This window comes from Ailuropoda melanoleuca, chromosome 12, assembly GCF_002007445.2.
Source record: "Ailuropoda melanoleuca isolate Jingjing chromosome 12, ASM200744v2, whole genome shotgun sequence".
In the NCBI taxonomy this organism is placed as follows: domain Eukaryota; kingdom Metazoa; phylum Chordata; class Mammalia; order Carnivora; family Ursidae; genus Ailuropoda; species Ailuropoda melanoleuca.
In genome coordinates, this window is record NC_048229.1 from 63,146,970 (window position 1) to 63,170,646 (window position 23,677).

At 36.5% G+C, this 23,677-nt stretch overlaps 1 protein-coding gene and 1 long non-coding RNA gene across 4 annotated transcripts in view; one reads left to right on the forward strand and one right to left on the reverse strand.

The window, feature by feature from the left end:
* The window catches only part of CBFB (core-binding factor subunit beta), a 54,460-nt gene that overhangs the window by 21,538 nt on the left and 9,245 nt on the right, over positions 1 to 23,677 (forward strand). Inside the window, exons 4-5 of one of the 2 annotated variants that reach the window (XM_034672825.1) lie at positions 9,860 to 9,976; positions 17,688 to 17,814. In XM_034672825.1, the coding sequence (XP_034528716.1) occupies positions 9,860 to 9,976; positions 17,688 to 17,814 (244 nt within the window). The remainder of the gene's footprint in view (positions 1 to 9,859; positions 9,977 to 17,687; positions 17,815 to 23,677) is intronic. The other variant, XM_034672824.1, reaches the window with a different exon arrangement.
* LOC117804595 overlaps positions 6,153 to 23,677 on the reverse strand; it is a 33,979-nt gene continuing 16,454 nt past the window's right edge. The window contains exons 3-4 of one of the 2 annotated variants that reach the window (XR_004629173.1): positions 16,475 to 16,591; positions 6,153 to 6,289 (exon numbers count right to left, since the gene is read on the reverse strand). This is a non-coding gene — a long non-coding RNA (uncharacterized LOC117804595). Of the gene's footprint in view, positions 6,290 to 14,349; positions 14,843 to 16,474; positions 16,592 to 23,677 lie in introns of those variants that run through there. The other variant, XR_004629172.1, reaches the window with a different exon arrangement.

Below are 23,677 nucleotides of genomic sequence, written 5' to 3' on the forward strand. Positions count from 1 at the left end.
GAAGCAGGCTCCCAGTGGAGCAGGGAGCCTGATGCGGGGCTCAATCCGAGGACCCCGGGATCACGCCCTGGGCCGAAGGCAGACGCTTAATGACTGAGCCACCCAGGTGTCCCTAGATTTTCAGTTATATAAAATGAAAAGAGTTATGGAGAAACTTCTGTGAAAAGGTGGCAGAATCATACAATAGAATCAGAAAATACAGAGCAGCCCATTCCCTCTGACCATTATTTCCTCCAGGTCTTTAGCAAACTTTGAAAACTGGCTCACACTGTGCTACATGCCCCAAATCCAGTGTGAGTCTTAGGTTTTCTATAGCCCACTCATGACTCCACTCACAAACTTCCCCAGAGTGGCCCCTCACATTCACAGGGAAGCTGAAAGTCCAGATTTGACTCCGAGACTCTGGTCAGCTTATCTCCTAGGAGCTTTCATGTTAAAAGTGACATTACAGTCCTTTACTGACACTGCCATGAAGTCTGTACTTCTTATGCTCAGTCTTCAAAGCTAAGAAATATATGTTTAGAAATATATGCATAGGAAAGAAAATACTTGCTTAGGAATAAAATGATAAAACAATGGAATACATATAATTGAATTATATTAAATTAATTAAATTGGTTTTTTGTTGTTGAGTTTTAGGAGTTCTCTATGTTAATTTTGGATATGAATCCCTTAACAGATATATGATTTGCAGATATTTTCTTCCATTCTGTGGGTTGCTTTCTTACTCTGTTGATAGTATCTGTATTTTTTAAGATTTAATTTTTTTTTAGGTAATCTCTACATCCATTGTGGGGTTCGAACTCACGACCCTGAGATCAAGAGTCGCTCCACCAACTGAGCCAGCCAGGCATCCCAATAATGTCTTTATTAGATGCAAAAAAATTAAGTCCTATTTGTGTATTTTTTATTGTTGTTATCTGCATCTTTGGGGTCATCTCTAAGAAATCATTGTCAATTCCAATGTCATGAAGCTTTTATCCTAACTTTGCTTCTCAAAGTTTTATAATTTCAAAATAAAAAATAAAGGGACACCTAGGTGGCTCAGTCAGTTAAGCGTCTGCCTTAGGTTCAGGTCATGATCCCAGGGTCCTGGGATCAAGCCCTGTATCAGGCTCCCTGCTCAGCGGGGAGCCTGGTTCTCCCTCTCCCTTGCCTGCTGTTCCCCCTGCTTGTGCTCTCTCTCTCTCTCTGTCAAATAAAATAAAATATTTTTAAAAATTAAAGTTAAAAAATTTTTTTAAATTAAGTTTTATACTTTGGGGATTTGGGTTTTTGATCCATTTTGAGTTAATTTTCATATATAGTGTTAGGTAAGGGTCCAGCTTCATTCTTTTGCACGTGGATATTCATTTTCACAGCACCATTTGTTGAAAAGACTGTTCTTTCCCCATTGAATGATCTTCACACCCTTGTCAAAAATCATTTGACCTTATACAAGAGGGTTTATTTCTGGGCTTTCTATTCTATTCCATCAGTCCATATGTTTGTCTTTATGCCAGTATTATACTTTTTTGTTTACTGAAGCTTTGTAATAAGTTTTGAAGTCAGGAATTAGGAGTCCTCAAGTTTTGTTCTTTTTCAAGACTGTTTTGACTACTCATGGTCCCTTGAGATTCCATACAAATTATAAAATGGGTTTTTCTATTTGGTTAACACATCCATTTATTGAATAGGTGTGTATATATCTATACATACACACAGATAATCTATTAAGTTCCAGGTACATTCTGAATTCATGTTACGATTTCTCTTTTGAACTTTAAGGAGTAGGTTGGTAAAGTACATTAAAGCACTATTGAAGAAGCTGTTTTTCATACTTACGTGCAACACAGTCATGATTCAGAGGCAAATGAGATTGAATGACTGTCTTAGTGATTATCCAACAGGCAAGCAGTTGACTGTGCATTTATGAACGGGGAGGATCATGTGGCAAAAGGAAGATGAGTCAGAACCAAGTATCTTGTAAAGGAATCTGTTAAATAGACTACAGAAATGATTACAACTGAAAGGCAGGGTACATTGTTAGCAGAGTATCTTGTTTTCATTGGTTTGTGTGCCATCCCAGTATTACTGCATATCTGTTGATTGATTGGTGAGAACAATTGTTCAGTTCTCTCAAAAAGAAAAAAAAAGGCTTTTTTCCGTTTCAAAGAAATCACTGTAAAACATTGGTGGAAATGTGCAAGCAAGCAGTCATTGTTTCTGTGGTGCTCTATATATGTTTCATAAGTTTTATGTATGTTATCTTAACTAATTTTTACTATCACATATGAAGGAGGCATTATTTAGCCCTGATTTTATATGGAAGGAATTGGAGGCTTATTAGCAAACTGAAATAATTTGTCTTAGACACACTGATGGAGCTAGAATTTAAACCCAGGTTTGATCTGATTCCAAAGCACATTTTTTCACTCTTCCTATACTGTCTTGGGGCTAAGAATAGTGATAATATTCCTTTTCTTTTAAAAATAACTACAGTTGGCTGAATCGGTAGATCATGTGAGTCTTGATCTCGGGGTTATAAGTTCAAGCCCCACATTGGGCGTAGAGCTCACTTAAAAAACAAATACGTTAATTAATTAAAAAGAAATAAAATAAAAATAATTACAGTTGGGGGCGCCTGGGTGGCACAGCGGTTAAGCGTCTGCCTTCGGCTCAGGGCGTGATCCCGGCGTTATGGGATCGAGCCCCACGTCAGGCTCCTCCGCTGTGAGCCTGCTTCTTCCTCTCCCACTCCCCCTGCTTGTGTTCCCTCTCTCGCTGGCTGTCTCTATCTCTGTCAAATAAATAAATAAAATCTTTAAAAAAAAAAACCCCTTATGGGTGAGCATCCTTGTAATCAAATATTTTGCATACATCTTTGATTAAATTTTAGGATATATTCATAGGATGACATTGTTGAGTCAAAGGAAAATTCACAGTTACTGCTAAAAAAAATGCCTTCCCACAATTGTTAACCAGTTTACACTCCCTCTGACAATGTAGTAGAACCTCGGTTTCCTGCCTCGTAGACGTTAGGTATTGTTGTTGTTTTTTTAATTTTTGTATTTGTTTAGAAATTGTATAGTTATCTTGTTTTAATTTAATAGATTCGATTGTTAGTGAACATTTTTTAATAGTTTTTGGCCATTTTATTTTGTTTTAAACTTTTTTTTTCTTTCATTTTTTAAAATGTGTGTTTTTTTTTTAAGATTTTATTTATTTGAGAGAGAGAGTGAGAACACACATGAGTGGGAGCAGGGGCAGAGGGAGAAGCAGACTCCCTCCTGACCAGGGAGCCCAACATGGGGCTCAATCCCAAGACCCCGGGATCATGACCTGAGCCAAAGGCAGATGCTTAACCGACTGAGCCACCTAGGCAACCCTAAACTCATTTTTTTCTAGATGGTTAGCCAGTTTTCTCATTTCCATTGGTTAAATAAAATACTCTTTACCATTGATTTGAAATATTGCTTTTGTCATTTATTCAAGACTTTATATTTGGTTTCATTTTTTATTTTTTGTTTATTCCAGTACGTTTTTCCTGACTGCCGTAGCACTAGTACATGGGTACTGATTGCATTGTTACGTGTTTTAATATCTGAAAGGGCAGAAAAATACTTTCTAGTATTTTCTTGGATAGTCTGGGTCTTTTGTTTGAACTGCTGCAGACTTAATTCTCAAGTTCCAGAAAACATTATTTTGAGATTTCATTGGAATTTTTTAAAAATAAGTATTACTTTGGGGTAAATTGGCATTTGTAGTCATAAAGTTAGAAAATATCACATCTCACTAGTTATTCAAATCATTTTGTTTTTCAAAAGTTAGGTATTTTCTTCTTACAGAGTCTACATGTTTCTTATAAAATTCATTCTTAGTATTGATACTTTTATTGCTATTTTAAAATAAGCTTTTTTTCATCTTATTTTCTAAAGAGTTACTATTGTAATACAAGAAAGCCGTTGGTTTTTGTGTATTTTTATAGCCAGCCACTTTCTTGAATTCATTAATTCATTTAGTTTTTCAGTTGAGTATTTTGGATTTTTCAGGTAGATAATCTTCAGTCATATTTATATACAAGTTTGTTAGAACTGTAGTCTTTAAAAGAAGATTGGAAAGCTGATGGATTCAGACTTCTTACAATTTTACTATCATTGGTACATTCCATTAACCTTCAGAGTTAAGTGAGTCCTACTTAAATGTAAGGAGTGAATTCAATTTTAATTCTTACAGTTTTTTTTTTATGCATTCGGCTTTTCCTCATTAAAGACTGTCAACTGATGTGGGAATCTTTTTTGGGGTGGTAGGATGTACACCTTTTTAAAATTCCTGGTATTTTCCCACTGCCCTGGATGATAATACCCTACACAAAATGATAGGTAGTAAACGTTTGTTGAATGGGTGGATCTTTTCAAATTGAAATTAGAGGGAAGCTACAAGAAACCATTTCTAAATTCCAGCTCTATTTCTGCTCTTCTATTAATCATTATTCAAATATTTACTGAGGACCTAAGAGGCTGGTTATTCCCTCTTACTGTTTTCTCTAATAACTCAGTTTCTACATTAGAGTCACAAGTGTTTAAGCTCTAGCAATTTATTACAGAGAAGTGAAATATTCTTTCCAGTCGAAATAGGTTTTTGATGGTGAGGTATCTGTTTCTGTTTTTGTTCATAGCTTTGACACTTAGTTTCTGTCTGTATTGATTTTATGGCTCAGTGCTCCTGTGCATGGGAGTGTTCTTTGCAAATCTGCTGTATTTCTATTTTAATTATCTTGAAATTATTTTCTTTAGAACTGCTCAAAAAAGACAGCTCTTTCTGCTGTTGCGTTGTATCCTCAATTTCTATTCTCAGCACAGCTACCTAGGAGCTAGAAACACTAAACTTCTATAAATATATAGTATTGTAGAAGAAAGGGCAATTGAGGATGCCACTTCTTATTCCAAATTTAGATATTCTCAGAATAAGTAGACTCCAGACTCTCAAAGATAGAACCGTTTTGTTAAGGTTGATAAGTGAGAGGGCTGGGTTCTCTCATACCCTTTCTCTGACATTTACGTTTCAAAACACAGGTTAACTAATTTTTACCTATTTAGGAAGTTTGGTCCATTTAATAAGTGAAAGGTATTTATCATCTCACAGGCTCTGTGCTACAAAGATCTTGGTGCCTATGAAGGAAGAGGAAGAATGAAGTTTTAGCTGTCATGATTGAATCCTTTTTGCTTTGTACACCCTTTTGAGAATCTGATGAAAGTAGTGAACTTCTGTAGAAAAATGCGCATGGGCTCAAACACATACATTTTTACATAGAATTTCAAGATGTTTCTAGTCTTCTTGAAACTTAGCCATAAACCCAAACTTCCGTATGTTCTTTGAACTCCAGACTAAGAACTCCTACCTTAAATAAAAGCATTGCTAAAAGTTATATGTGACTTAAGATCCTGTAACACAATACTTAGGTATCTGATGAATCCAACAAAGGGGAAATTTTTACTTGGGGGCCTATAACGTAACCTTTAGCTAGGTTCCTAAAATGTTTTTCTCTCTCCTCACTGACTATTCATAGCCAGCTGGCTTTGCCAGGTTCTTTTCTTCTACCCAGCATATAAAAGTTGGATTTCCTCAGAGTTCTTCCTGGGCCCCCTTCCTTTCTCCTTCTACTTATCACTTGGGGAATCTCTTCCTCTTTCTTGGATTTAAATACTGCTGTTATTGATGGCTGCCAGATTTGTATCATCAGGCCATATCTTCTCAGAGTGCTAGAATCCCATATGCAACTGCTTACTCAGAAATCCATTTCTGTATCTTATAGATATCACCTATGTAACAAAAAAGTTACTATAAATATTTTTATAATAGCTTTATTGAGATAAAATTCATATACCATAAAATTCATTCTTTTAGAGTATATAGCTCGGGGATTTTTAGTATATTCACAGAGTTTTGCAACCATTACCACTCTCTAATTCCAAAGCATTTTCATTGCCCCAGAAAGAAATCCTGTACCATTAGCAATCACTCATTCCCCCCTGCCTTCAGCCCTTGGCAGTCACTACTCTCTTTTCTTTTTCTCTTTGTATTTGCCTGTTCTGGACATTTCAAATAAATGGAATCATGTAATATTTGGCCTTTTTCTGGTTTCTTTTCACTTAGCATGATGTTTTCAAGATTCATCCATGTAGCATGTATCAGTACTTTATTCCTTTTTCTAGCTGAATAGTATTCCAGTGTGTGAATAATGCCACAGGTGACAGTATATACATGTTCTTGCTGAAGCTCTGCGGCTACGGTGATGAGGTACTTCAAGCTACAGAATGTGAAAATAAGGTGATATTATGTATAATTTGGATTGAATATAACATCATACTTTACTGATAATTAAAACTTGAAGTGATTAAAAATTACATAATACTTTTACCTTATTTCCAAAAGAACACACAATGTGGGGCTGTATTCACTTTTAACTTTCTGTGAAGTCTCATATTATCTGATAATTTACTTTTGGAAAGATAAGCAGGCTATTTTGTTGTTTCTGTGTGTGATTAGCTGAATCTGTTTAATACTTTTAAAGGCTTTATAGAATACATTCTCTATAAAATATTTTTTTTAAAGATTTTATTTATTTATTTGACAGAGAGAGACAGCCAGCGAGAGGGAGCACAAGCAGGGGGAGTGGGAGAGGAAGAAGCAGGCTCCCAGCGGAGGAGCCTGATGTGGGGCTTGATCCCAGAATGCTGGGATCACGCCCTGAGCCGAAGGCAGACGCTTAACGACTATACCACCCAGGCACCCCCATTCTCTTTAAAATATTGAATTGCTCGAGGACAATGGGTTTAATCCCAAGGTCACATTCTAATAATACATTTTCTTTTCACTGTTGGAAGTAAGTCATCATTATTTTCAGTGAAAGCTATCTTAGTGTTTAAATGACATTATTAAATTACATTACAAAATCAAACAGTTAAGAGACAGAATTTTATTTTCTTTATACGTTGAGGTTAGGCATTCATGAATGTATTAAAGTGCCAAACATTTGAAGATCTACACATAAAACTGTATTTATTTGAATGTGAACATCTAAATAAATCACCAGGATCATCTAAATATTATTTTACATTATGATTCCAGGCACAAGCCTTGACTAAGATCTGTAATCACTTTCTGAATCCATTTAGGAATTTCCCAAAACAGATAAGTGGTTGGGGCGCCTGGGTGGCTCAGTCAGTTAAGCGTCTGCCTTTGGCTCAGGTCATGATCCCAGGGTCCTGATATCAAGCCTTGGGCTCCCTGCTTGGCAGGGAGCCTGCTTTCCCTCTCCCTCTGCCTGCCGCTCCCCCTGCTTGTTTGCTTTCTCCCACCCTCCCTCCCTCTCTCTCTGTGTCAAATAAACAAATAAAATCTTTAAAAAGAGAGAGAAATCAGTGGTTTTCTTTGTCGTGAGAGAACTTTTATAAAGAAGTAATGAATAGGCTTTTAAAAAATTCAGTAATTTCATAAGGAAGATATTTTTGATGATAGAATTAATATGAATAAACTAGATTATGGAATCATTGATTCTCAGTGATATAAATCACTGATGAAGAACATAGAATCTGATCATGAAGGTAGAATCAAAGAATTCTCTTCATGATTAGTGTGAGAATTTAATGAAGTACTTGGTAGGTGAAATGTTACACTCCTCACCGTGTGGCACCCTACCCCTGCTAGAAAGAGTAGGTGGAGATCTTGATTAGAAGATATGTTACGTGCAGTTATATTGATAGGCAGCGAAGGAGGGGTATTGTTTTTTAGGTTTTGTGAGCTGTCGAAAATGAGATCATCATAGTCACTTGTTTGACGAGGTGCACATTAGTGGAGTTTTAAATTCACAATGTGGAAGAGAATGAGCACTTATCAGAACAGAAGGAAATGTGTGGTTAAACGGTTTCAGCTGTAACTGTAGACTATTTCCCTTGGTCCAAATGGGAGGAGAAATGGAGCCTTATGCTTTGGGCTTTTTTCCCCATTATAAATAGAAATTAGTTCCGTGTGGAGCCTTTTACCAAGAAGAAAGGTTGTGTTTAGTAGTAGAGGGGGATGACAAAAATGTGTGCTAAGATGGCATAAACCCTGTAGGTTTTATTTTACAGGTGTCTCAATTGTCATTTTTGAGCATATTTATAATTATTGACAGTTATTCTTATTAAGCCTCTCTAAAAACAAGAATGCCCCAAGATTTTTGAAGAAACTGCTGAATTCAATAAAGAAAAAGGTCATGGTTCCAGCTTTTTCCTCAAAATGAAGACTGTCTTAACCAATTTTATGTAATTACAGGTAATAAATAATGCTAATTTTAGCTCACAGAAGCACTTGGATTATCCAAATAAAATATATTTGGTACAGACAAATGAAGAACCTTATTTATAAAGATATATTTGATAACCTGGAGTTTTGAAAAGTCATGGAAGTCCTGCTTCCTCTGCATGTAAAAAAATCTTATTAAGGCATTAAATGGTAAAAATCTATGCTGATTTTTGTCCTGAAGCCCATGTTAAATGAGGTAGAGAAGACATTTTTTTCTAAAGTTACTATTAGGATAGTATAGTATTAGGATGGGGGAGAGATTGTAGGAATTGTAATAAATTTCTTTTATTTCTTACTGTATCACAATAAAATTTTCACATTAAGGTGATAGCGTTTGCATCTTTCCTTCCTTGATGGATCCTTAATGGCTCTTGAGAACAGTTATATTTTCAGGCACTATGGGAATTTGGTGATTGAAAATGAAACTGGTCTGAATTCAGAAATCATACCTGAAGTGACTTTTGCTCTAGAATTATTTATATTTACTTGACAAATAATGGTGAATAAATAAATGTTATATCAGTTAAGTTTCTTTGGTTAAAAGCAGTAGAAATCAAGTCTGGCTGACTGAAGTAAAAAAAAGAGAGAAAAAAAAAAACATTACTTCATGGGAAGCTATGAGGTCGTTTATAAAACTGAAGGGAAGTATAAAGAGCCTGACCCTGAGTGGCTCCAGAGATCCAAATAGAGGGAAACTATGTGTGCTGTCTTTAGGGGCTGGTGAATTCCAGTTTCCCATCTTTATATCTTTTTAACCCAAGGTTAAAAAATCAAGGCAAAGTACCTGATTGTCCTAGCTTCAGCTGGAAGAGCAGTGATACCTACTTCAAGTATTATTTTACTACAGTTTTTACAAAATCTGCATAACTTTTTTTTAAAACTAATTTGAGGGGTGCCTGGGTGGCTCAAGTCGGTTAAGCATCTACCTTCAGCTCAGGTCATGATCTCAGGATCCTGGGATCAAGCCCCATGTCAGGCTCCCTGCCCAGTGGGGAGTCTGCTTGTCCCTCTGTCTCTCCCCCCACCCCAGCTTGTGCCCTGTCTCTCTCACTCTCTCTCTCTCAAATAATAAAATCTTAAAAAACAAATAAAATCAATATGAAAGAATTGTGATTAGAAATAAAGTTCTGGTAAACCAGGTTAACTTAACTTACAGAATTTGGTCAGAGGCTGTGATTTATATACTTTCCTACAATTTTTTTTTAAGATTTATTGATTTATTTTAGAGAGAACGTGAGCAATGAGGGAGAGTGTAGAGGGGGAGAAAAAGAATCCCAAGCAGACTCTCTGCTGAGCCTAGAGCCTGACGCACTGCTCAGTCCCACAACCCTGAGATCATGACTTGAGCCAAAACCAAGAGTTGGACGCTCAACTGACTGAGCCACCCACATGTCCCTACAATTCTTAAGTTTATAATTGTATTCATATTTTTTTCCCCTAAGAAAACCACAAGTTTCCTCTAATCTTACTCTTCATTTGTCATATTTTGTGATGGTTTATCATTGGTTTTCATCCTTTTTTTCCTGTGTCTTAGGTATATTTGAAGGCTCCCATGATTCTGAATGGAGTCTGTGTTATCTGGAAAGGCTGGATTGACCTCCAGAGACTGGATGGTATGGGCTGCCTGGAGTTTGATGAGGAACGAGCCCAGGTAGGGTGATGTCAAGCTCTACCGAGCATTGTCCCTTTCTATACCCCAATCTTAATCTGTGTGTCTATTTTACCCCATCTTTAAGAGTAAGTTTAAAAAGTCTTATGTTCAAGTGGTATTGAGGAATTCTGAAGATAGATGTTGAGACCCATTCTGGTCCTGGTTTGGGGAAAGTTTTTCCTTCAGTGGTTCTAAATTTTATTGGATTATTCCTGTCTGCTCAGTGGGGCACTTCAAAGTCCATTAAATGGTTCTGTTTAATATTTATTCTTGATCTTTAGAACATTATCAGGGGGGGAAAAGTAGTTCAAAATAAAATGTAGCATTTCTGGAGTGGCTTGGTGAGGAGTTTGGCAAATCGTCTCCCCCAAAAAGCAGTGATTAAACTGGACAAAATTGTTTTTTTTTTAAAAATTAATGTCTCTGGAAATTAACCAAAGACCATATATTGAGGGGTGTTTATTCAAACAAAGCTATTGAATTTCAGTAAGTCTGGAATTTTAGTCAATAGCAAGTGCTTCCATACTTTCCCTCAGCTCTGTGGTCTCTCAGGTTAGGCAGGCAAGACAAGCCATGAAGACTGGCAGCTCTACTGTCCTGTCAGAGGGAGCTGACTTTATTTAGAGCAGCATTTGAAAAAATCCATACCCGGGGATGTTATCAAAACAATAGAGGTCTCTGACAAACCCTCCAGGAACGGAAATGTTGTGGGAAGCAACAAAATGGCAGACTAGCCAGAAGTTTATCAGGGAGATCTAGAGAAACAGGCCACTAAAGTGAGCCCTGTTAAAATCACAAATACTTCTCATGGTCCAGAAGACTATGTGCGTGTGTGAGGCTGCACCTGAGATAAATAGAAATTATGAAGAACAGAAAGAAAAACAAAACAGTCTCAGAGATTTGGCACACCAGCATGCATACCAACATGTACATGTAATAGAAGTTCCAGAAGGAGAAGAAAGAGGTGGAAAGTTTATTTTAAGAAATAATAACTGATGAAAACTTCCAAATTGATTGCAAATATTCATCTCCATATCCAAGAAATTCAGTGAACGTCAAATAGGATAAAAACAAAGAAATCCACACCTAGATGCATCAAAGTCAAATTTTGAAAAACAAAGAATCTCGAAAGCAGCAATAAAAAGGACTCAACACATGCAAGGGCGCCTCAATAAGATTAACAACTGATTTGTCTTTTGAAATTATGGAAGCCAGAAGGTAGTGGGATGGCAATGACATTTAAAATGTAAGTATATAGCAGATTAAATTTATATAAGGTAAAATTTCAGATTTAATTGATTTCTAAAACAAATATTTTATTACAATGATAGATAAAAGTTTTAAGTTTAACCCACAGTATCTTCCATACTTAGAATTTTCCAAGTCTTAGTTCCCCAGTCTATAAATAGAGCTTTATCACTACAAAGTTAGTGCCATCTATTGTGATAATAAACTAATATAATAATGGGTCTTACATAATATAAAAATTTTAAAGCAGGAGATTTCATTCAGTCAGCAGTGAGCACTTCTGTATAACCTTCCTTACCCCAAAATCATCTGTAAGATATGTAGAAGTTAGGAATAAGGGCTTAATTGTCATATAATTGTGAATTCTAACCCCACTGCTTACATCTGTTATGGGCTGAATATTTGTATTCCCCCAAGATTCATATGTTAAAGCCTCAACCCCCAATGTGACTATATTTGGAGATAGGACATTTATGGGGTGGTAATTAGGGTTAAATGAGGTCAGAAGAGTGGAGCCCTGATATGATAGGATTAGTGTCCTGATAAAAAGATACACACAAGAGAGCTTGCTCATTCTCTCTCTCTGCTATATGAACACAGTATTCTTTAACAGACAGTGAGGTATCTGGAACCTGGTAAGCTAAGAGATAAACAGTATGGTCACAACTCCATTTTAATTAAAGTTGGTATTTCAGCTGAAGTATTTTCACCAGTATTGTCTTTTTGCCTTTGTTCAGAGTACTTTTGACAAATGTTGGCAAGGATATGGAACAACAGTTGGTGTGTTGGTTATGTCAAATTGACACAACATTTGAAAACTGGCAGTACATACTAAAACCGCAAATTACATATACCTGTGATCCAGCAATTCTGGTCTAAGTCATGGTACGCAAAGGGATTGAATACATATATTCATCAAGAGATATGTCCTGGGCATTTGTAGCAGCACTAGTAATAGAAACTGCAAACTGCTCAAATGCCAATTAACAATAGAATGAATAAATACAAAGAATACAATGATGCTGAAAAACTACAACTAGTACACCAGTATGGATGGATTTCACAGACATATTGAGTGTATCCAAAAAGCACATGCTGTATGAATCCGTTCGTATGAGAGTACAGAATGGGCAAAACTAATAGTAAGTATTTTTAGAAATAAAGATAATGGCTTATCCCTGAGAGAGGAGGCTGGGAACTCGAATGGAGCAGAAGGAGAGTTGTGAGATTCTGTTACTGTTCTGTTTCTTCCTATGGATTCTAGTTACATGGACATTTCAGTTTGTGGAAATTCATCAAACTATAATTTAGAACAGTGCTGCCCAGTAGAATTCAGATGTGAACCACATAATATAATTTAAGTTTTTCTAGAAGCCACATTAAAAAAATAAAAAGAAACAATTGTATTTAATTTTTATATTTTGTTTAAACCAATGTATCCAAAATATTATACTGGAACATAAAATTAATATAAAAATTTACTGAGCTGTTTCACATTTTTTTCTTTGTAACAAGTACTTGAAATCCAGTGTGTTTTTTCCATATACAGACTCAGACTAGCCACATTCCTTTTTTTTTTTTTTTTTTTTTTTTTTTTAAGATCTCTATTTGAGAGAGAGAACAAACAGGGGAAGGGGGAGAGGGATAGAATCCTCAAGCAGACTCCCCACTGAGTGAGGATGCTGACCTGGGGCTCGAACTCATGACCCTAGATCATGACCTGAGCTGAAACCAAGAGTCAGACGCTCAACCGACTGAGCCACCCACCTGCCCACAGACTAGCCACATTTCAAGTGTGTAGTAGTCACATGTGGCTAGTTGCTACCACATTGGACAGGAAAGCCTTAATATAAGTGTATCCTTTTGTATATATAATATACTATAATAATAAAATGTTTTAAAAGTTTACCACAAATGAATATAATTCTGAGTATAATTGTAGAAACAATTAAATCTTGTTTGCTGATTATATTTTCATCATTTCACTTAATTTTCTGTAATTTGTAGGGATAAAATTCAGTATCATCTTTATGCTTTTGGTTTTCAAAAATAGTAACTCTAAAAGCTTAAAAATCAAATTTTTGGCACTTCACCATTGGATACTTTAATCAGAGATTTCCAAGTAATTTTGAACAAGGTGTGACTGAGTACTCATTTACCATAAAAAGGTCAGTGCCATTGTAGGACCTATGTTGACTTCAGAGTAGTTCTTCAAAGGCTTAAATTTTCTAAAATCCAAGGCGTGTGTTTACTGTCCTGATGAATTTTTTATATTCAGCATCAGCTTTGTCACATTCTATAATTCTGTTACTTTTTAGATACATAATAAATTTCTAATTATGCAGCTATAATTTCTAAATGATTGGCAGACTATCTTCTTCAGATATAGTTATGAATTACATGTGCCACATCTTGTTCCTAATAAATTTCTATTTCATAGTTTTTTAAAGATATTAAATTATTTGTTTGAGAGAGATTGGGAGAGAGGGAGAGAAAGAGAATCCCAAGCAGACTCCTTGCTGAGCACAGAGCCCAAGGCAGGTTTGATTCCAGTCCCATGACTGGGAGATCATGACCTGAGCCAAAACCAAGAGCCAGAGGCTCAACGGACTGAGATACCCATACGCCCCTGTTTCATTGTTTTTAAAAATTCACTGGCAATGTTACTTTTTTTTTTTTTTTTTTTTTTTTTAAGAGAGAGGGAAAGGGCAGAGGGAGTGAGAATCGGAAGCAGGCTCCATGCCCAGCACGGAGCCTGACTTGGGGCTGGATCTCAGCCCTGAGATCATGACCTGAGCTGAAATCAAGAGCCGGACACTTAACTGACTGAGCCGGCCAGGCACCCTGGGAATGTTACTTTTTTATACAGTGCGTGCTCCACCAGCATTTGTATTATCGATATAAGAGCGAATAATTTTATCTTCGCTGTTGTACTTTTTAAATTAATTTGCTTTGGCAGTCACAGAAAAAGATGTTTCAGGGGCCTAGCTGGCTCAGTCGGTGGAGCACCTGACTCTTGATCTCGGGGTTGTGAGTTCGGGTCCCATGTTGGATGTAGAGATTACTTAAAAATAAAATCCTAAAAAAAAAAAAAAAGTTACACCTTAATGTAATGACCTTTCAAAAGTTTAATTTTGGTTCTATGATCAAGTTAGAAAAATTGAACCATTATTTGAATTAACAGATTTTCTATTTAACATACCTGATGACACTGATGTAAAACTGATGTCCTTTAGCTGTTTGCAAGGTTTTTTTAATGAAATCAGCATATAAACAGCTTGGCTTTTGTGTGCGCATAATGTGAATTGGATCATTTGTCATTTGTCAGTGAATTAAATCACTTGATTTAAATGAAGTTGTGTTTTGCAGAGTGATGTTAAATGTACCGGTTGCAGCTGCTCCCGTTAAATTGTCGCCTTTGAAGTATATGTTGGTGCTTCTTCAGCAGTTTTATTTCTTTTGGTTTTCATGTGATCAGTGATACCATTCTGGTCCTCACAGAGAATAGTAAATGTCGTTATTTTGTGCAAATCATGTGTTCCATCATCAACTTTCTTGGAAATGAATTTGATTCTTAATTTTTCATTAAACATGCACTTCCAGTTTTTAAATTCATTGCTGCAGAAAGATATTACCAAACCATAAAATAAATATAGTTGTTGATTTAGGGAATACAATAAAGACAAAATCACTGCAGCAAGAATGGTCAAAATATTCTATATATGATCTGTGACAGGACTGCAAAGCCTTTATTTGCCACATGGGTTTCACTACACCACCTTTTATAATGACCCCACCTGACTGCTTTGTGCAGATCGTGGTTAAGACCATAGTATAGGGGCACCTGGGTGGCACAGCGCTTAAGCGTCTGCCTTCAGCTCAGGGCATGATCCCGGCGTTATGGGATCGAGCCCCACATCAGGCTCCTCTGCTATGAGCCTGCTTCTTCCTCTCCCACTCCCCCTGCTTGTGTTCCCTCTCTCGCTGGCTGTCTCTCTCTGTTAAATAAATAAATAAAATCTTTAAAAAAAAAAAAAAAGACCATAGTATAACAAGTAGCTGGCGGGAGCGAGAGTGTGGACAGCTGCTCCCACTGCCATCTGAGTTTGGATAGAATTAGTTGGTCCTAGCTATTTGGAACATACTTCATGGGTGAGTATGTCGTTTTATCAGGAGTTGACCTTTATGATGCCCTTAAAGGGGGTAGGTGTTAGTTAAGGATAACACTGGTCATCGCCAGTCGTCTTTCAAATTAAAATGCAGACTGTTCACTGCATGTACGTTTCACATCTTGCTAGAAAGGACCAAGACACAAGCTGGAGTTAGAAAGCAGAGAGCTACCAAATATCTCTTGGCTTATTTTACTGCAACTATTAGTAATAATACTTTTTTTCTTTTAATGGAATAAAAATCTGTGACCATTGCTAGAATACACATTAGTGGCTAGTAACTTCCTTTGGGAATTAGATCACATTTCATGTTATATGCTCTCATTTCATCATGTAATATTCCTCTACTGTAGTTAATCACAGTTGACATTTATATATTGATTTTTGTAATTATTTGTTCATCGTCTATCTGCCCCAGTAGACCAGAGACTGAGGAGAAGCACCATTGTTCCCTCACATTGTATCCATGACACCTTAGCACAGTGACTTGGACATAATAAAGACTCAAACATTTGTAGAATGAATGAAAAAGTGAATGCACAGGACAGGAGTACCCTGTCATAAGTAGATGTGTCCCAGTTGATAGCTAACTAAACAGTAGAAAGCCCTTGGGAGTTGGGAACAGTGTTCCTTTGCAGGTACTTGAGGGTTATATGGTATATTCAATACAGTAGGAATATGTAATGATATTTAGTCAGATGTGTAAATTTGACATATCTGTAAATGCTTAAAATAATAGCACTTATTGAATGTTGTCTGTTAGTATGTTTAAGCATGTTTTATATGTTATTTAGTATTTACAGCAGTCTTATAAAGTAGGTATTACTACTATGCCCATTTTACATGTGAGTTTACTCAGACTTAGAAAAATGAAATGCCTTCCCCTGGGTCATAAAGCTGATAAATGCATCAAAGGATAGAAATTTGATTACACCTTTCAGTTTTGTTTAAGTTATAGACATCATGTCAGTGAAAATTTTAAGTATGAAACAGCCATACTAATAGTGACAAATAAAATGTGCATCACACAGAACATGATACCCAGCAGTATAGGTATAGTCCAGGTAGGTATAGCACTTACTTATATTACAGGGGTCCTGGGTCTTCTCATCTTCCTGCTGTGCTTTGCTCAATGTGTGATTGCATCACCATTATTATGTTTGCACGATGGCTGCTGTATCTCTGGGCATTTCATCAGCTCATAGAAAGGAGAAAGGTGAAATGTCTCTTAAATGACTTTCTTAGAAGCCCCATTAGATGACTTATGCTTCTGTCTGATTGGTTAGAACTGAGTTACTGATCACCCCTTGCTGCAGTGAATATTGATTACTTTTTGGGTGTTTTTATCTTTTAAAGCTTTCTTCAAGTGTACCATCGAAAAATGGTAGTATTGGGAAGCGTGTGACTGCAAAGGTTGAGCATCCTGTGCTGTAGACAGCGAGGGAGCTTTTTTAGGTTGGGGGTATTGTCACATTGTGCCTCAGGCACGCTCTGATGGCTGTGTGGTAGATTGGGGATGACAGAATGGAAGCAGGAAGGGGCTGTTTAGGAGACCTTTACAGTAATTTTAATGTGAGAGCTTAGAAGCCTGAACTAGGAAAATGGAAATAAAAGGAGACTTTAGGATTCCAAAAATATTTAGGAGGTCAGATGGCTAGGACTTGGTGGTTGATGGGCTCTGTGGAGATGGGAGAGTGAAGAGTCAAAGGTGGCTCAGATTTCTGGCCGAAATGAAAAAGTGGTGCCACGAATGGAAACTAAAGAGGAGTAAAGGAGAAAGTTTAAATCGGTTGTCCATTAGACACAGTGAGTTTGACGTATCTGGATATTTTTCATGTGCAGATCTTTATTAATTGGGAATGGATTAGGATAGATTAGTTACATGTTACAAATATTTTTTCTTGAGAAGATCCCTTGGACTTTTACTTACTTTCTGTTGTTCAGCTGTTTCTAACATTTGTATAATCAGTTCCGTTAATATTCTCTTTTATATTTCTGGCTTTCGTGTCCTAATTTGAGGGCCTGGCCTGTCTTATATCCAAGTTATAGATTTTGGTTTTGGGGGGTTTTTTTGGTGCAAAGAGGTAATTTTATTAAAGCATGGGGACAGGACCCGTGGGCAGAAAGAGTTGCCAGAGTTTTCTTTTAAAAGTAGCTCCAAAATTAGCTTTTTTTAATGGTTTGATATTTGGAGACATACTCTGCTGTTCATTTCCTCCAAGAAACAAACACCATCATATTGCAAGTTTTATTCTGAATCAAAATTAAAATATCCTTTTCATGTATTCCAACAGCAGGAGGATGCATTAGCACAACAGGCCTTTGAAGAGGCTCGGAGAAGGACACGTGAATTTGAAGACAGAGACAGGTCTCATCGGGAGGAAATGGAGGTGAGAGTTTCACAGCTGCTGGCAGTAACTGGTTAGTACTTTCCCCCAACCTCTCAGGCTCTCTTTGTCATGTTTGTGCATAATGTTTTTTATAAATAGTTTAATTTTGTCTTTCATTTGTCAAAAGTTATACTGTGTCTTTGTGTTTATTAAATGTAATTGCTATAGAGAGACTTAGTCTTAATTTTAAGGTTGTACATGAATTCATCATTTACTGGTCCTCATAAAAATAACTTACTGTCATGTATATATATTCTCTTAATTCATTGATCCAAATATCTTCCCTCTTTCTTGTCTTATTTGTAAAAATTACTTTATGTTATCATGGAATACATATTTTTTAAGAACATTATTAAAACACTTTGGAAATAATATTACTTTATATTTTTTTATGAATGTTTGTCTTGATTTTGTAACTGTAATGTGTAGCCATTTGTGTATTGTCTTTACTAGAGCAAAATGTAATATTTTCAAACTACTCAAAGAATGGAATTAACCTAAACCATTTTTCTTTTAACTTTTTTTATGGTACAGAGATAGAAATCCTCACAAAAGAAATATGTAGCTCAATTATCATTGTAAGGCTGACACCCTAATAACACCATCCAGATTTTTAAAAACTCAAACTTTGACAGCTACCCCAGTAGCCCCCCTCCCATGTAAATAAGCATCTAATATGATCTTCTCCTTCCCCTCAAAAGTACTTATTACCTTAGTTTTATAATAATCACTTCCTTGTGTCTTTTTAGTTTTATTACCGTCGCCTGCTTCAGTCTTCAACACTGAAGTTTAGTCTTAACCCAGTGTTTAAATTTGAAAAGACTTTTAATTGACATGGATTTTTTTTCTATATAAAATTGTACCCTGCTTTAAGCAGACTTTATTTTTTTTTTTAAGATTTTATTTATTTATTTGACAGAGATAGAAACAGCCAGCGAGAGGGAACACAAGCAGGGGGAGTGGGAGAGGAAGAAGCAGGCTCATAGTGGAGGAGCCTGATGTGGGGCTTGATCCCATAACGCCGGGATCACGCCCTGAGCCGAAGGCAGACGCTTAACCGCTGTGCCACCCAGGCGCCCCTAAGCAGACTTTAATTACAAGATTAATATTTTAGGTATCTATACATTGTTCAAAACTCCAATTTCTACAAAAAGTATACTTTAACAAAACAAAAATAATCAAGATGAGAACTAATATGTTTGAAAAGGATATTGTTAAATGTTAGTATATTCAAGTTCATAAGTTTAATTATCAACATGAGCATTTCACAAAAGAAGAAATAGGAAAAAGCACACATTCATCTTTGATAATCAAAAGAAATGGAATTAAAATATAAATATAGTACATGAACTAGATAATTTCCAGGCATTAAAAAGAGTTCTGCAGATTGGTTGTACAACATTTACTTAATATTACTGAACTATGCACTTAGAAATGGTTGAGATGGTAATTTTTATGTTAAATGTATTTTAACACATTCAAAAAAATTTTTTAATTGGTGTTACAGAAAATTTGTGGGTTTTCCATGCACAGAATTATATGTACACCATTATTTAAATTAACACAAAAGAGTGTGTTTGTGTGTGCACAGAGATAGTGGTGAAGAGCCCAGACAGTAGAGCTAGCCTGCAAGATCTGAATCTGGCTTTGCCACTTACTTTGTCGCCTTGAACAACTTATTTCATCTTTCTGTGGCTGAGTTTCCTCATTGATAAAATGAGGCTAATAATCCTGTCTATCTCATAAGGTTATTGTAAGGATTAAATAAGCAAATACCTATGAAAGCACTTCTTCAGTATATGGCTCTGAGTAGGTGTTAGCTGCTATTATTAGTGTCATTGTGTGTGTGTGTGTGAGAGAGAGAGAGTGTATCCCCTCTATGTGACCATATATTTTGTAGAATAAATGAAAAAAATCAGTTCTACTTAGTGGTTAGTGTATAAAATAAAATTATCTTTTAATGATTGAGATTTCCCTTTGTCAATGAGTTAATTAATCTAATAGGCTGATAGCAATTGATGGTACCCCCAAGAATACAGTACTTTTCAGCTAGGAGAAGAGACAGGAGGGATATTATGCAATGTATTTGTTTTCTTTGAAGCTTTTCAATTCTTGTGATCAGACTTCCCATGACATTTTCTTTCAGAATGCTTGTATCTGTGGTACTAAGTTTTTAAACATATAATATGCATTTATCTTATACTTCTGAACCTTTTTGCTCATGCTGTTTGTTCCCTGACTAATAAGGTACCTTTCCACCCATTTGTTAAAACCCAGCTTAAACATTCTGTCCGTCCCTTCTCCAGCCTACTTCACTGTTACTAGCCCTTCCACTTTGTAGTTTCCAGAGCACTTATGTCTGTTATTGTTCTTACAGAACAGTATGTTGAAACAATTAAAAACATGTCTGTCCTCTATTGTAGATTCCCAATGAGATGGGGCCCCTGATTTTTTAACCCTCACATTACCCACCACAGTGTTTTGTATGTTGTGTTTAGTTGTTTAATGGAGAGCTTCAGAAAACAGTTCTTATCCTGGCTGTCTGAAAACTAGAGTTACAGGGTAGACTAGAGGTTAATTAAAGTAGAATAATACATGTTAATGGTCTCTGGAAAGGTTTTAAATGTTTGTAAGTTATTGGTTTATATTAGGTAAGTTTTAAGTAATGAACCCCAACTATGTTGATTCTGCATTAGGGACTGGTAAATACATAGATGAAAATGCATAGGGGTACCCGGGTGCTTCATTTGGTTAAACATTTGACTCTTGATTTCAGCTCAGGTCATGATCTCAGGTCGTGGGATCGAGTCCTGAGTCGGGCTCCATGCTGGGTGTGGAGCCAGCCTAAGAGTCTCTCTTTCCTTCTCCCTCTGCCCAACCCCCCCACCACCACTTGCTCTCACACTGTCTCTCCCTCTCTAAAAAAGAAAGAAAAGAAGGAAGATAGAAAAAAAAGAAAGAAGGAAAATGTATGGTTTCTGTCCTTGAGCAACTGTCAGGCTTGACGGAAGATAGATGTATAAACCCAAAATTGAAGACTACTTTAGCAGCATCCATACATAATGGAGGTTCAGAAGGTGAACAGTGGCACTGAAGAGGAATGAGTGTTTATGTCTGCCTCTGCCTGTGTAATTCACAGGAGAATACCCTTGCAGGAATTTGAAGGAAGACTGGGAGTTTGCCTGCTGGACAAGCTAGGGAAAGCATTCTGGGCAGAAAGAGCTGTGTATGCAAGGGCATGAAGCAGTAAGAAATCTTGTCATGTCCGAGAACGTGATTGGTCAGTCTTTCTGGAACAAGCCAACATTGCTTTAAATGGGTAAAAGAATTGCTTTATAAAAAGTGCTCTTTGGCTACATTATGTTTGAAGAATAACTTTGATAATTAATGGAACAATTATTTAAGAAGTTTTTGTATATATTTTGCCTTAAATAAAATTGTAGATTAGTTGATACTAAGAGTTGCCTTAGATGCTAGCTTGATTGTTCTTATAAATAATGCTACTTGAAGAAAAACATTCTGATGTGTGAATTTATATATATGTATATTTATATTTGCATATGAACAAAAGCATAGTCTGTTGATAGAGGTTTTAAATAATTTGTTGCTCAGTGGGTTTGTTTTCCAGTGGGTTTTATGTCAGTGATTTGAGAGCATGGACATTGTAGTCAGTCCTAGTTGAGATTCCTTCTGTATCACTTGCCAATCTCTCTTAAGCTTATTTTCTCATAGAAACTGTTGTGAGAATTAAATAGGAAAATGCTTGTAAAAGCACTGAGTATGGTGGTTGGCTGGTGTATGCCTACAGTAAATAATAGCTCTAAAGTACTTCTTCAGCACTAAGAGCTCTACCACAGTGCTGGTTCCAGTTAATGGAATTATCTGGCTAAGAACATCCTTTTAGTTAAAGTGCATCAGGGCACTTTCCCTGCGTGATGACCTGGAGCATAGAAAAAATGGTTAGATTGTCATCAATGATTTAAGATCTCATAGTCCCTTGAGGCAATAATTTAAAACATCAGTTGTTGAAGAGAACCGTCATCTACAAAATTGGGCTGGACTCTGACTCCAGAGCTTGCAATGGCAGTCACTTAGGGGAGTTTTGGATACACATGTCTTTTAGTACTTTGTGCATGTATATTTTGCTTCCCTTTTTAAAAAAAAAACCCATAATGGGGCACCTGGGTGGCATAGTCAGTTAAGTGACCAACTTTGGGTTTCTACTCAGGCGGTGATCTTGGGGTTGTGAGGTCGAGCCCCACTTCAGTCTCCCTGCCCAGTCTTTTTGGGACTCTCTCTCCCTCTGCCTCTCCCCACTGCGCTTTCTCTCCCTCAAAGTAAATAAACCTCATAAAAATAAAAAAATCCACAACAAATTCCTAATCTTATTTTCTTACAGTTTTCTTCTTTTTCCTAAAAGGGGAGAACATTAGGAAAAATATTGTCCATCCCTCCCTCCGATAATTCAGACATCTGTAGGAGACATTATGCCATATACTCTCATTCTCCTCATAGTTGAGGAACCTGAGACTCTGAGAAAAATTAATTGACTTGCTCTCTTTCAAGTAGTTGGTGAATAGAAAGAAGAGTGAAGACTTAAACCAGCTTCCTAACCAAAAGGCCCCTACAAATACAGTCTAGCACTGGGAAATGAATTTCCACATCACCCATAAAGATGATTAAGTTGAAAAATAAAACCTGCCAGAAGAGGTTAGAAACCATCTTGCCTGGAAAAGAAAAAGCTGAGGCAGAAAAGAATAATAATGATTCCAGTGGGTGGTCCTGATGCCTGACTGGAGGCGAGGGCTGAGGAGCAGTGGTAGCTCGTGGGTGGCAGTAACCCAGTAAATGGTCCTTGGAAGCTTGAGATGCTGGTAGCTCAGCGGCTTGGGGATGTCCCAGCCCTGTTTGGATAACCTCTGAGGCCTCTGGCCTGCGGTGCTGGCCTTGCGGTGGCGGGGCTCTTGAGCATTTAATACATGTGTAAGGTTAAGGTTACTAAAGGTTTTGATTTGTGCCAGTCTCTTTGAACCTGAAATCAGTTCTAAAACTCCCTGAGCACGTGTCTCTTTTACCATCTGTAAAATTTAGAAAGTTTTCAATCCATCATTCATGGCAGGATTTAGCATTTTCTTTCTCTGATTTTCTGGGAAAAGGTATTTTAGTAGTATGAGATTTTTCTTTACCTTTCAGAAATGATAGCAGCTTATCATTAATTTGGCAAGTGAAAAACTACAGTGAAATGAAGAAACATTGTTTATTTTAGTACCTTGTCAAAATGCTGTTAAATCTTTGGTGTACACCAAAATGGTATGTAATAGCTACATAACACTGTGTATCATATCTTTACCCTCCGGGTAGTTTTTAAAAAGGAATACATGCACATATTTGCTTGAATGTGCACTTTCTCTCTTAGTAGGAAATGTAGAAAACTGTGGAGGGGAATTAGGTATCTGGGGGCCACATGGGAGGGTGATTACTTTTCACTGTTTATCTCTTAGACCTTTTGAATTTTGTATCCTGTGCATCCATTACCTCTTTAGAAAAGAAATAAAATTTGTTTTTAGTGTTAACAAAAATGATGGAACTAGAAGGTTCTAGAACTTGCTGTATCTTCTGGCATATGGGTTGTTTCTAAAAATGTGAAATCCTTCCTTCATTGGAAATTTTATAGAGAATCCCAATGTATATGGTAGATAAAAGGAGCACTGCTCTGGGTGAAGCAGGGGTGGGAATTGCTCTGATTTCCTACTATAGTCCCTGGGGTGTTTTCATGGAACCCAGTAACCGATAGAGTGTAACTGAAGAACCTTTGATGTAGTATAAACCACGAGGTTTATAATAGATTGTTCTGGTTTTAAAATTTTTTTTTTTTTAAAGATTTTATTTATTTT